This window comes from Seriola dumerili, unplaced genomic scaffold (assembly GCF_002260705.1).
Source record: "Seriola dumerili isolate Sdu_G_001 unplaced genomic scaffold, Sdu_1.0 BDQW01000219.1, whole genome shotgun sequence".
In the NCBI taxonomy this organism is placed as follows: domain Eukaryota; kingdom Metazoa; phylum Chordata; class Actinopteri; order Carangiformes; family Carangidae; genus Seriola; species Seriola dumerili.
In genome coordinates this window covers 8,794,084-8,806,280 of record NW_019174474.1, presented here as the reverse complement: position 1 = coordinate 8,806,280, position 12,197 = coordinate 8,794,084, and the positions used below count along the sequence as shown (strand labels likewise).

Here is a 12,197-nt window from a genome sequence, read left to right as displayed (position 1 = left end):
AGAGCAATGCAGAGTCAGTCAGGAGCTAGAAAATCACACCTGTATGTAATCTCTACCCTGTAAAGGAAACTGTCCTTCTATCTCCTCATCTGAAATCATCAAAGATGGTTTGATGTTGTCTTCTAAGCTTTTGAACTCACCATGAACTCTACCCACAGCCAAAGTTTGTTTACTGCCCAAACTGCGGGTGATGTTAAGACACCCGTAGTGCCCATCTCCCATGAGTTCATTCTTTGAATTGGACTGTAAGACTTGCCTCATTCCTCACAACAAATCCAGGTAAAACGTACACACACACACACACACACACACACACACACACACACACACACACATACGCTAGACTGTCACACTGTGCGTGCATGGCATTGCAGCACAAAAAACCTGTTGACACACACACACACACACACACATATATATACACACACCACTCCCAATGCCTCAAACCAGGGTCACCAAGTCCCTGGTCTAGGTTTCGGTGGCTGGTTCTGTAATTTTCTGGTCAATGTCAGCCTTTCTTTCCCCTCCTCCGCTGCCAAGAGGAAATGAAGGGATGATCTCTCCGCTCTCCTCCACTCGTCACTGCCCGAGAAAACAAACAGGAACATTTTATGGCCTGCTTGTTGACCTACCGCCCAGGAGCAACAACAACAGGCTACTAGCAGTGTTTACTCCAGGATGAGCTACTTATACCGATAAAACAGCACTGCCCTGATGATATGTACAATCCAATTCCCATCTTTATATAGGCTCTGGAGCCGGTTGGGGAGGACTGTATAAAGTACAATTCAATAAACAATAAAGCTCCAATAAAATAATACACCTGTCTGATGTGGTATGTGAATGCAGCTGTTTGAACGCCATCACTGTTCGCTCTAACTTCTCTCCACTGTAAGCCTCGCCACCTTCCTGTTGCTACAGGAGACAATGGCCTTCAGTGTGGGATATTTCAAAAAGCTAATGATAAACTGTAAAGATAAAAAAACCAAACTCTTCTATCAACAGAATCCACTAAATGGGGACCGCAAACTTCTCTTTACACAATCTGCCCTATGCACAGTTGCAGAGCCTTCCACCTGGCATGTGTGAGCGGGTATATATCTGTGGGTGTGTGTTTACATGTGTGCTACCACGGCTCTCTCTCTTTCTCTCACACACACACACACACACACACACACACACACACACACACCTGTTACTCCCTCAGCACCAGGCCCTGAGCCCCAAACAAAGCTTCTCTCTGTACGGACACGGACACTGTTTGATTCCTCGCACAGCTCTCCCAACGCTGCCTCTGCTCAAACCTAAACACACTGTTTGCTATGGGCAAAAAAGACTGTTTAAGAAAGTGCTGGGAGAAGAAAGAAAGGCCTTCCCAGAGAGTCATCTGGTTCTAATGCAGGGCCCGCTGGTGTGGATTACAGGCACATATTACAGGAGAACTCAGGCTGACCCCTCATCTCTATCCCGGGGGAAATGGGAGCCAGCCATGGTGATGGGGGGCTGAGGGTCCGGGGGCCTGGGGAGCAGAAGGGTGAATAGAAGCCTGTGGGCAGGCTGCCACCCCGCATGATTGGTGCCCTTCCTCAATGAGGGAATTTCTCTGAGATCTTTTCAAAAACCCTCCATTGAAAGCAGGAAAAAACACTTTCTTCCCCTGAGCCTCTCAATGATACTTAAAAAAATGCCATTACTTCAAATATTCGCTATGGTCCGTTGCGCCTTCACCAGAGCTTCAGCAGGTTGTGAAGTAACAGGCCCCTCAATAATTATCAAAGTAACAGTAAAACATGCTTGTGTTATCAGATAAAACACAATAAGCAGCTGGCTACTCAGCAAGCGTTTGAGTTTTACTGCCCTCTCCCACACTGGAAGGGGAGGTTAACTAAGTGGAGGGGGGGGGAGGGGGTGGTGGTGGTAAACAGGCTAACAGGAAAGGCAGAATTGGAGTGAAGAGAGACGGCTTCAGCAGCAGCTCATAAGGTTGGCAGCAAATCTGGGTGTTTGGCCAGATAATCAGCTCAACTATGAAAACATTCCTATTAAAGCAGCAACAAATCAAACAAGATGCAGGGAGCACAGTGATCGTCCAAACAGAGCAAACAGGAACAAACAAAGAGACGAGTCTTCTTTTTTCTCTGTGCCATTTCCTCTTTGCAACTGCAATGTGACATAAAATGCCTAACTTCATATACATTTTCATAACAAACTAATTATTATTTACAAAGTTGCAGCTCTTACCTGTAGTATCTGGACTGTAGATAGGTGGAGCACACTGCTTTGGACACATGGCTGGCTGAGCCAAAGTCAATGACTTTGACCCTGTAGGGCTGTCGAGACGGGTCCACGAGCATGATGTTCTCTGGCTTCAGGTCAGCATGGATCAGCCCCAGACTCTTCAGTTTCATTAGTGCTGTGGCGACCTGCTGTAGCACGGGCCTGATGTATTTGAGCGGCAAGGGGCTGAACTTGTTCTGCTTGAGGAAGTCGTACAGGTTCTGCTCCAGCATCTCAAATACCAGGCACGTGTGGTTCTTGTGCTGGAAACACTCGTAGGCCCTCACAAAGTTGTAGTCATCTGCACTCTCCGTGCTGAGACGCGCCAAGATGCTGACTTCGATCTGACCCTGCCGTGCATAAGACGGGTGGTTTTTCAGGATCTTGATCGCCACAATCTCGTTGGTGCCCCTCTTCCAGCACTTGACCACCTGCCCAAAGGTTCCTCGCCCCAAGAATTCCAGCACTTCGTAGGTGTTGGTCATGGAGCAGAGCACCTCGTGTTGCACCAGCTGGTAGTCCCCCTCATTGTTGGAGCCACTGTTCTTGGATGTTGCCGTGGAGGTGGCAGTGGCCACTGTAGCCACCGTGGCTCCACTGGCTGCTCCGTTCTGGATCATCGGTGGACCGTGCTCCTCAATGATCTGCACGCTGCTGTTGTTATCAAGCTCCTCACTCTTGCGTTTAAGCCCGCATCGCTGGTAGGTGTCTAGGAGACTGACCGTGCTGCGGCGTGTCAGGTTGTGAACACCAACCCCGCCGCCCACACCGCTGCCGCCGCCGCCACCTCCACCACCGCTGCTGTTGCTGCTGCTGCCTCCACCCCCGCTGCCCAGCAGAGACCCCACGGCCCCTGAAGTGCTGCTGGCTGAGGTGACCACAATGTGGCCCGCGCTGGCTGGGAAGATGAGCGCCTGCTCGTAGGGCAGGGTGGAGCTGGCGACCTGCAGGGAGCTGTTGATGCCTAGGGGCCCACTGGCGGCCGACACGTTCTTGCTGCTGTTGTGGCTGTAGACTTTGCTGTGTGTGCCGTACCCTGTCATATCCCAGTTACAACTCTGCTCCACCTTCAGTTTCTTCACGCTAAAGAAGGCACTTGACTGGAGAGTGTGAGGGGAGAACACTTGCACTTGCGAGGCCATACCTGTGACAAGAGGGGAGGAGCAAGGACAGGAGGGGGATGAAAGTGAGAGGTTAGGAATTTGAGAGTGTCTGAAACACGAGTGGTAGCTAGAAGCTTTAAATAAAGACAGCTTGGGTCAGAGCAGGTCATTAAAACACCAAGCGTATATGCTGACGCGTCAGCATGCTAACCTCTCGAACTGTTTAACATCATTGTAAAGTAACAGACATTTAAATAACCTTCAAAATGTCATTAAGCATTTGTTGCTTTGACGTTGAATTGTTTCTGAGATATACAATCAAGTATTTTTGTATTAAAACATCAGATACTACGTCATTAAAACTGCTGGGAAAGGGACAGGTTTTTTTGGGGGGTTTTTTAATACAATGTAATGAAGTTTTTTAATATTGTTATATAACATAAATAAAAGCCAGAATGTTTAGAAAGATAAGCAGATTTAGATTGAGTGCTGCTTATGCAAACCACTGGTTCATGCAGAGGAAATGCCATTTCCCTGCTGTTCCCATCTGCAGCAAAGTAAATAGGCTGAGTGAATACTAAAAGAATACCCTTTCATGGGACACTCCACAGAGACAGAGGTGCAACACACAATCGTACACAAAAACAGGCCAAAGGAATGATTGCAATTTCCTTCCCCACTACACAACCCAGCCCTTGTATTTGTTGGTACACAATTACTCACTTTAGGGAAGGTGGTGGAAGAAATTTTGCTAAAGTAACTATGAAAACAGGAGAAGGGCACTGAACTGAGCTCTCAACCACGGATCTTGAAGACAACAAAACAAAAGCAAAACTGCAGCGAGGCTGTGCTCTGAACTCCTGGGAACAAGCTGCCTCAGAATAAGCAAAAGCTTCTCCAAGCAAACAACTGCCCAAAAATAGTCCCTTTCTTTATCTCTCTCTTTTACAAACAGGTTTGTTTGTAACATTGAAATGATTATTACAGCACAAGGCACGATTATATGAGACTTGTAGTAATGCTATGTTTAAACGGTTTCCAGTAAACCCACAATTAGTTTACTGCTAACAAACTAAGAGCTTCCACCTGGCCATACCGACGCCCACACACACGATTAGGCCTCGCTGTTGATCAACTGATGCGTGATTCAAAGAATGTTACGGTCGCAGCGTGCACACAAACACTAACAAAGCCCATGCATGCAAACAGCCCTTTAACTTTGTTTGCTGCTGGAAAAATTGCTGCTTTTGTGTGTTTAATAGACATCTTGAAAGCTGGGAAGTTTTGCTCTGTTCAAAGATAATTAGAGGACCATTTCCCTCCAAGACGTTGGGACGTCCATAATTGTGGGCTCCATTCTGCGGACAGAAAGCAGAGAGGAGGGGACATGCCTGGTCACTTTGTCATTATTAGCCATTTGAGTGGTGATGATGATTAATTCAGTAGGAAGCTGGCGAGCTGGCAGCCTTCCAGTATACTTCATTGCTTCATTTGTTTTTTTTTTTAACTCTCCTGACCTCTCTTCCTCCTTTTTTTTTTTTTTTTTAAGAGTTTTTTTTTTTTTTTAGAGTTTTTTTTTTTTTTTTTAAGAGTTTTTTGTATCTTTCTTTTGCATCATCTGGTCTTAGCCTTAATGCTGCAGGATTGGAGATACAGTTCACTGTAAGCTTCGCCGGTGTTGTACAGTAGTGGATGTAGCATAGCACCTCCATGCTTCCTGTAGTTCTTATTTCTGCCGTGATATCTGCATATACATGCTCTGACCAATCCATAAGATGTAGTCCTTTTTTTTTTTTGCTTTAAGTGCCCACACCTACACACTTCATGTCCCACTAGGTATGGCTAGACCAGAGAGGTAATGAAGAACGTCCGCTAGGCTATTAGGGGCAAGGCTCTGTGCTAATCACATAAGCCGTGAAGGCCAGATGTCACTCCTTGGATTACCAATTCCTGTGCCTGGACTTTACGCTAAAAATAATTTGAATGATGAGTTGCGTCACAGAGCAGCGTCAACAGTGTGTGACTGAGAGCCTGACAGGATAATCACAGGCACAGACTGATGGACAGAAAGATGGATAGACAGACACAGGGGCAGGCCTGTCCTCTTATGGAAAATTCCAGCATTACATATCTGCCAGCATGACTGCGGATAGCTCGGGGTTTTACAAGGCCAGATCGAGGCTAGCTGCTCTTTGCATTAGCATCACATGAATTCCTCCTCAACCCCGATCTTAGTCACTCATTGACTCTCTGTCAGTTTTAACAAAGTGGTCAAAGAGTTCACTTGACATTGCCTGCATGGTGCATTGAACTGAAGGACACATATGCTTCCCATGACTGGGAAGGGGCTCTGAAATATAACTGACACAAAATCTTTAGAAATGTGTCACAAACTCTTGAAATTCAGCTTTGACTTGTTAAGAAATTCTGCAGAGTTCGTTTTGCCACAGAACCAAAAAGCTGTACAAACAGTTAAGAGCCCTGTGCGGAACACAGATAAGTAATTAAATGAACCAAAAGTAAGAGGTCAAATGGCTGGAATGTTATCTCATGACAACATACACAGGCAACAATGTGACCAATTATACTTCTTTGGAAAAGCGGTTCCAGTCCTCATGAATCACTCTTCACCCAAACCAAGGTTCAAACATATTTATGATGTAGAATCTGAACAAACAAACCTTCTATGCTGTTGTCAGAAACAACACAGTGCAAAAGACCTTCCCTTGAAAATGTCTTCTTGAAGTTTATTTGAATTTCTGAACTCTATGCCAAGCGCAAAACTGTAAAGGTCCATTGTAGTACATTTACAATGTTGGAATACCTTCAGTAGCCAAGGCTTTCCATTTAGCATACCTAAAGGAACACAGTGTGTCCCACACACTGCAATTAAGCATACCAGAGAGGCATTTTCCACTGTTTAGAGGCAGCATGTTGAAATGGTAATAGCCAATGTTTTCAGAGAGATTACTTCTCTGTCAGGGGTTTGTTAATCTTCTTTTTGGGAGGATCAGGGCCGTTCTGCATGCCATGTGAGGGTGAGAGACAGACTGAAAAGGAGGGAAGGAGAACAGAGCGTGGAGAGCGGGGCCACGAGTGGCCCTCACATTCTAGCCTGTGACCTGCTTCTGTTTGCTCTCTTTTATTAAACCCGTCATTTATACTCGGCTGACAACATGACAAAGAGTATTGATGAGAACACCTTTAGATACCACCAATCCTGCCAAGTAGCCTTTTGTAATTACAAATAGTCTTTTAATATAAAACCTGCTTGTCATTCGACTTATCCATGCCTGTGCCCAAAGTTCTTTGCTTCATAATTCAAAACAATTCAAGGGTGAGATAAACAGATCTTTTTGCACAGCAAGAATGCATAAAATAAGGCTCATAAATTTGAATATATATATCAATCAATATCCAGAGAGCAACTGTTCCTTGTTAAGTCTGCACAAAAAGGTCTGAGTGGATAGATACGGTACCGAGACCCCAGCCGTCACCTAGGAGACTATGCAGAGACAGCAAGAGACGGCAGTCAGGTCTGTCTGGTTGATGTCCCCTGGCCTGGGTATATTTGGATTACTTCCTGAGGCCTAATGGCTACTGACACCAATGGAGACTCTCTGATGACCCTGTCTCTTTACTGGACATCCCAGTGTCTACAGGACTGGACAGTTTGGGTGGGGATGGGGTGAGGGTGGGGGTGGGTCAAATCGCTTGCTAATGAAATAACTTCTGACCGTCTAGACAAAGCATTATCTCACCCTTCGCTGCTGTTTGCGCGTGTGTGTGTTGCTTCCCTCACCTCCGGCCCGTCTCTGAGCAGCCTGACGTGTTGACAGGAGAGCAACATCATTTGTATTAGTAAGAACAGCTTCAATTCTCTTTGTCATAGATTCTCTGCAAATCTACTGAAGGAATGAACGCCATTATTCCAAAAAGATATCATAGATAGATACTCTCCCATACGTGTACAGTTGGATTGAATGCAAAGGCCACAGCATATGATTCACATCGAACCATTCAGCGAGCCCCCGAAGCCTGTATGGAAACATCTGCATTTGTTTCTCATTTATCCAAGTTTCCTTTTAATTAGTCACCAGTCTGTATATATTTTCTGGAGTGATGTTATGTGCACACATGGCCGACAGCACCACTGGTGGAAAACCTGTAGTGGGGACAGTGACAGTGGCTCTGGGGTTAAATACAACATTGAATGCACCACTGAAGAGGAACATATTGTTCATAGAGAGAAGCCGAGCCTTGTGTTCCTGCCTCCTGCCTGAGTTCTGCCTTCGGTGGGGGAGCTGGAGCTTGACACTGAATAGTCTCTCTCTCTCTCTCTCTCTCTCTCTCTCTTTCTCACCCGCGGCCACTATTGACCATCCTGTCTGCTTTTTTAGCCCTCTCATCTCTGCTTATTTATAGAATAATGCATCAGACGAGCTCGCAGGGAGATACTGTCATGCAGGCTGCTGCTCCATCAGCTCATCCTGACCGCGTCACTTGACCAGTTGGAACTGCCTCGCCATTTCCCTCCAACACTCTCTTACAAACACACAAAAAGAGGACAGATATCCATCTCGCATATGGGCGGCCTAAAAGGCAAACACGAACGCTGTTTGACAGACGTACTACACAGAACTTCTCTGCTCGTAAATCAGCAACATGCCTGCTGTAAATGTGACACTCCCTCGACTCTCCCCTTCCTGGAAACTAACAGCCAAAGATACAACATGTTGTGTTAGCTGTGAGATAACATGTTCGGTCAGCATTCGCTCAAATGCACTGGCATAGATACACAAGCGAGGACAAACACACACAAGCTACCGCACATGTCCACATCCAGGAGCAGCAATGCCAAAAGGGCGTATACAGCTACACACACTCACACCAAACCGATGTGAAAGACAGCTCTGAATATATTATTGACTTGGAGGGTTTACCAAGGAGATGATAACTTGTGTAGTTAAAGTTTCAGCGCTAGCATTTCTAATCTAAAGTAAAGCTGACAGACCTAGTTCCCCGGGGCAACTGTCAGTAGATAAGAAGGCTGCTATTCACGTTGTAAGTGTGGTCATAAAAACGGCTGGTGTGAGAAAAACATTTGCCTTGTTTATACTGCCAGGTCAGCCTAACCAGGCACTGAACCAAGGCACAGGGTGGAGGAGAGGAGCAGGAGATGAGGAGGAGGAGGAGGAGGAGGAGGAAGGGATGGCAGAGTGGCTCTGCTTGAGCTGGATTTCTTATTAATCAAATCACGAGTGTAGCAAGTGTACAAAGCACAGCACCCAACTTCCTCCCCCCTGGAAAGAAAGAAAAGAAAGAAAGAAAGAAAGAAAGAAAGAAAGAAAGAAAGAAAGAAAGAAAGAAAGAAAGAAAGAAAGAAATGCCTAGTAATGCATGCCCTTGCTGTTGCAAAAGTAAAAGTGAATTTGAAAGAGAAAAGAAGAAACTTTGTCCTCTGTCTCGTGTTCAGCAGCAGCAGCAGCAGCAAAAAAAAATGAGAAGGAGGGAGCTGAAAACGTGCCGAACCATAAACCAGGGGCACCTGTTACTTCACTGCACTACCGCCGACAACCACTGCGTGCATCAAGCTGCGCTGCTTTGACCACAGTTACAAACACAATCCAGGGCCACACAAGGACACACACCTGATAAGCAGCCGCTCTCCAGAATCCTTATCATTTACACACAGTAAGAAACGCCCCGCCACACCACACTTCCTCTTATGTCATTAGGATCAACAATGACAGCCGGACACAATGTACTATAATGGGATTAACATATGAGAACTGCAGGCAAGAAAAACAGCGACCCGACGAAGAAAATAATGTGGGAGAAAACATCCTTCAGTGGGCAGTCGATCTGAGAGGGGCCAGAGCTGTGTGGATGTTTCTTGCGTGCCATGTGTTGTTGTGCTGTAAGCTACAGACTGAAGTATGCGGTTTGTTTGCTGCTCTTGCAACGTAGCGCAACCTGAGGTTTTGAAAGGATAGCACTTCAGTGAGTGAAGGACAAATGCCAGTTATACACACACACACACACACACACACACACACACACACACATACATATGCCTACATACACAAATATGGAGAACCAGGTTCCGCTCAGCTACCTATTACCTTTCAGTCATTATTCTGCCTAATGTTCAGTTAACAAAAGGCCCAGAGCAGAATGAGGTTTGTAAAAGAACCTTTCAGAGACCGAGACCTTAATTCTATTTCTAAAGGATCTAACCTCTTCCTGGACAAACAAATATGATTATGTTGTCAGATGAAAATGAACAACTGACAGAGAAAAAAAACCAAAAACAAAACAAAGGATTTAAAAAAAAAAAAAAAAATCCATCATGATTTTCATTTCGTGTTATCCCTTGTTATTTATGCATGGGTAACAGGTACTCGCTTTGTGAGGTTCTGAATTGTATTAACCCCACTAATATGATTATCACATCCAAAGTGTTAAATGAGTTGATAATCTTTACTCATTACCATTTTTTGGAATGTGAGCACTGTTTGCAGTTGGTAAACTATTGATTCTAATTGTGCAAAGTAAGAATTAGAGAGTCAAACAGTGAGAGACAGAAATAGCTGAAGGCAAAGACTGAGACAGTTACAGGGGAGGTCAGTTGGAGGGAGCGCTGCCTTGGACAGTGTTTTGAGGAGATGGCATCATCGCCCCACCCTGCCACCCTGCCCTGTCCCCTGGAACACACTACTAAGCCTTGGTTTTGGGTGTGTTCTTGAACTCAGGGGTCAAAGTCTGCTGCATTAATGTCCAACAGTGACAGATGGAATAACGCCTGTCCTGCTTGACACGCTCACCTCGACCGAGGATGCACGCGATACCACGCACGCACACACACACACAACTTTCTGCATGTGTGTACTAGGCGTGTATACCAAAGATATGCATCTATACATTTCTGAGACTCCACCTGTATGTGCGTTCATGTGTGTGTGTGTGTGTGTGTGTAACTGTGTAACTATTTGTGCTTTGCTGGACTTTCTGAACTATTTGTCAGAGCTCTAACATCTTAGCTATGCAATAACAACATGCATGAGGACACCAGCCCAAAACATACACACGCACACACACCCAGAGGGAATTATCCAAAGCACCACCCCTTAAAAACCTAGCGATGAACCCCTGACAACAGAGGAACCAGTCCAACCTGACCAGGCACCTGGGGGCCAATCACACACAGGCACGGCTATCCACTTCCTTACTATCAAAACAACTTGTGACATACAAGTCAGTCAGTGTGTTTCATAATGATAAGTGCTGATGCTGGTGCAGGACACCTACTTTTTACTGGCTTCTACCCATCCCTCATGAGAGTTCACATGAGACCCCCACATGTGGCTGGTTTACTGCTCCTGCCCCAACCCCCCCACCCCCACCCCTGTAGTGCTCTCCACTATCAAATAGGGTGCACATGCCTCCCCAGGTGACAAGAGTGTGTGATATTTCAGTGGGGTGTGTGAAGCTGCTGCTCTGAGCCTATTAGGGCCGTAGATCGGACTAATTTAAGCTACAGATGCCTTTTTCTAAAATGCCTCCACATGCACTCCTGACTTCATACTGCAGGTGATTCATCCATATGCATGTTTAATAAATTGTTTTAATCCCTTAATCTCTCCTCATCTTCATCTTTTTTTTTACGCTTTTCTCCTTTTGTAGCCTCTCTCATTCCGTCTGTCTTCTTTCTGACAAAGTGAGGAGGCCCACCAGGCTATATATTCAAGCAGCTTTTAAGAGATTATAGCACACACACAAACATGTGCTCACATACAAATTTAGCAAGGCATATGTGTCCTTAATCCAACTGACAGTGTGTCATAAACATGGCTGTTGAGTCCTTCTGGCCGCAGCGGCTGAGGTAATAAATATGGCGAGCCAACTCAGCCCTCTACGTCTGATTCAGCGTGAAAATCATGGCTTTAGCCGATTATATTTACAGTGTCCTCACAGTCACAAATAGCAGCCAAAACCAGGCAGGAAATGGCTATTCTGACCATCAGTTTAACACCCACACACTGAGTGGCCGTGTTTGGGAAGTACACATTTGAACTGGCTTGCATAAAAGGTAAACACTTACAAAAGGAGGACAGGAGTTGTTGGTTTTACAATTATACACATAATGGCAAACTTTGTTTAGTCAACTACATGAAACAAGATCCATTTACTTTAAGAATTTGCCAGCTTGGTTGTGTTCTCGTGGCCTCGGATGTTTCTAAACTCCCACTTCAGTAGTAGCTGAGAGCGTTTTTAACAGATGGAAAAGATGAGCTGTGGGAAGTCAGTCAGTAAATAATTATTCATCATACTGTAAGATGCTCTACTGTGAATGAAGATAGACGTGCTATTAAAATGTTGGGATCTGAATGAGACGGATGCCACTTTAAGTTTTAAGTGCAGAGCTCACTCGCTCACTCGTCTCCGTCTCACACAAGTCTAACGAGGTAAAAACCACTGGCCTGGCCTGGACCACTCTGGAGCAGCGAGGGAAAGAGAACAGGTCCTCGTAGCTAAAGGTCAACTTTTGGCCTTTTTTCTGGGCCAGCTTCTCTTAAAAAAAAAAAAAAAAAGAAAAAAAAAAAGTGATGGAGGGGTGGGAGCGTGTTTGTGTGTGATAGCAGCTGCTTGGCTCTGTCAGGGGAGCCGAGGAGACGGGCGCCTTGCTGGACAGCGCTGATCCCAGATGTAAGAGGGGGAGGACAGGTTAAAGGAGACGAGGGCTCAGATCTACGACCCCCAACAACACTGTTGCCACCACCTACGAAATCCCTCTTAAACCAGCAACCCCCCCCC

The 12,197-nt window shown here is 45.6% G+C and overlaps 1 protein-coding gene across 1 annotated transcript in view; it reads right to left on the bottom strand.

Moving 5' to 3' along the window:
* The window catches only part of hipk2 (homeodomain interacting protein kinase 2), a 68,522-nt gene that overhangs the window by 48,215 nt on the left and 8,110 nt on the right, over positions 1–12,197 (bottom strand). The window contains exon 2 of the mRNA XM_022754255.1: positions 2,242–3,421. Coding sequence (XP_022609976.1) covers positions 2,242–3,421 — 1,180 coding nt within the window. The remainder of the gene's footprint in view (positions 1–2,241; positions 3,422–12,197) is intronic.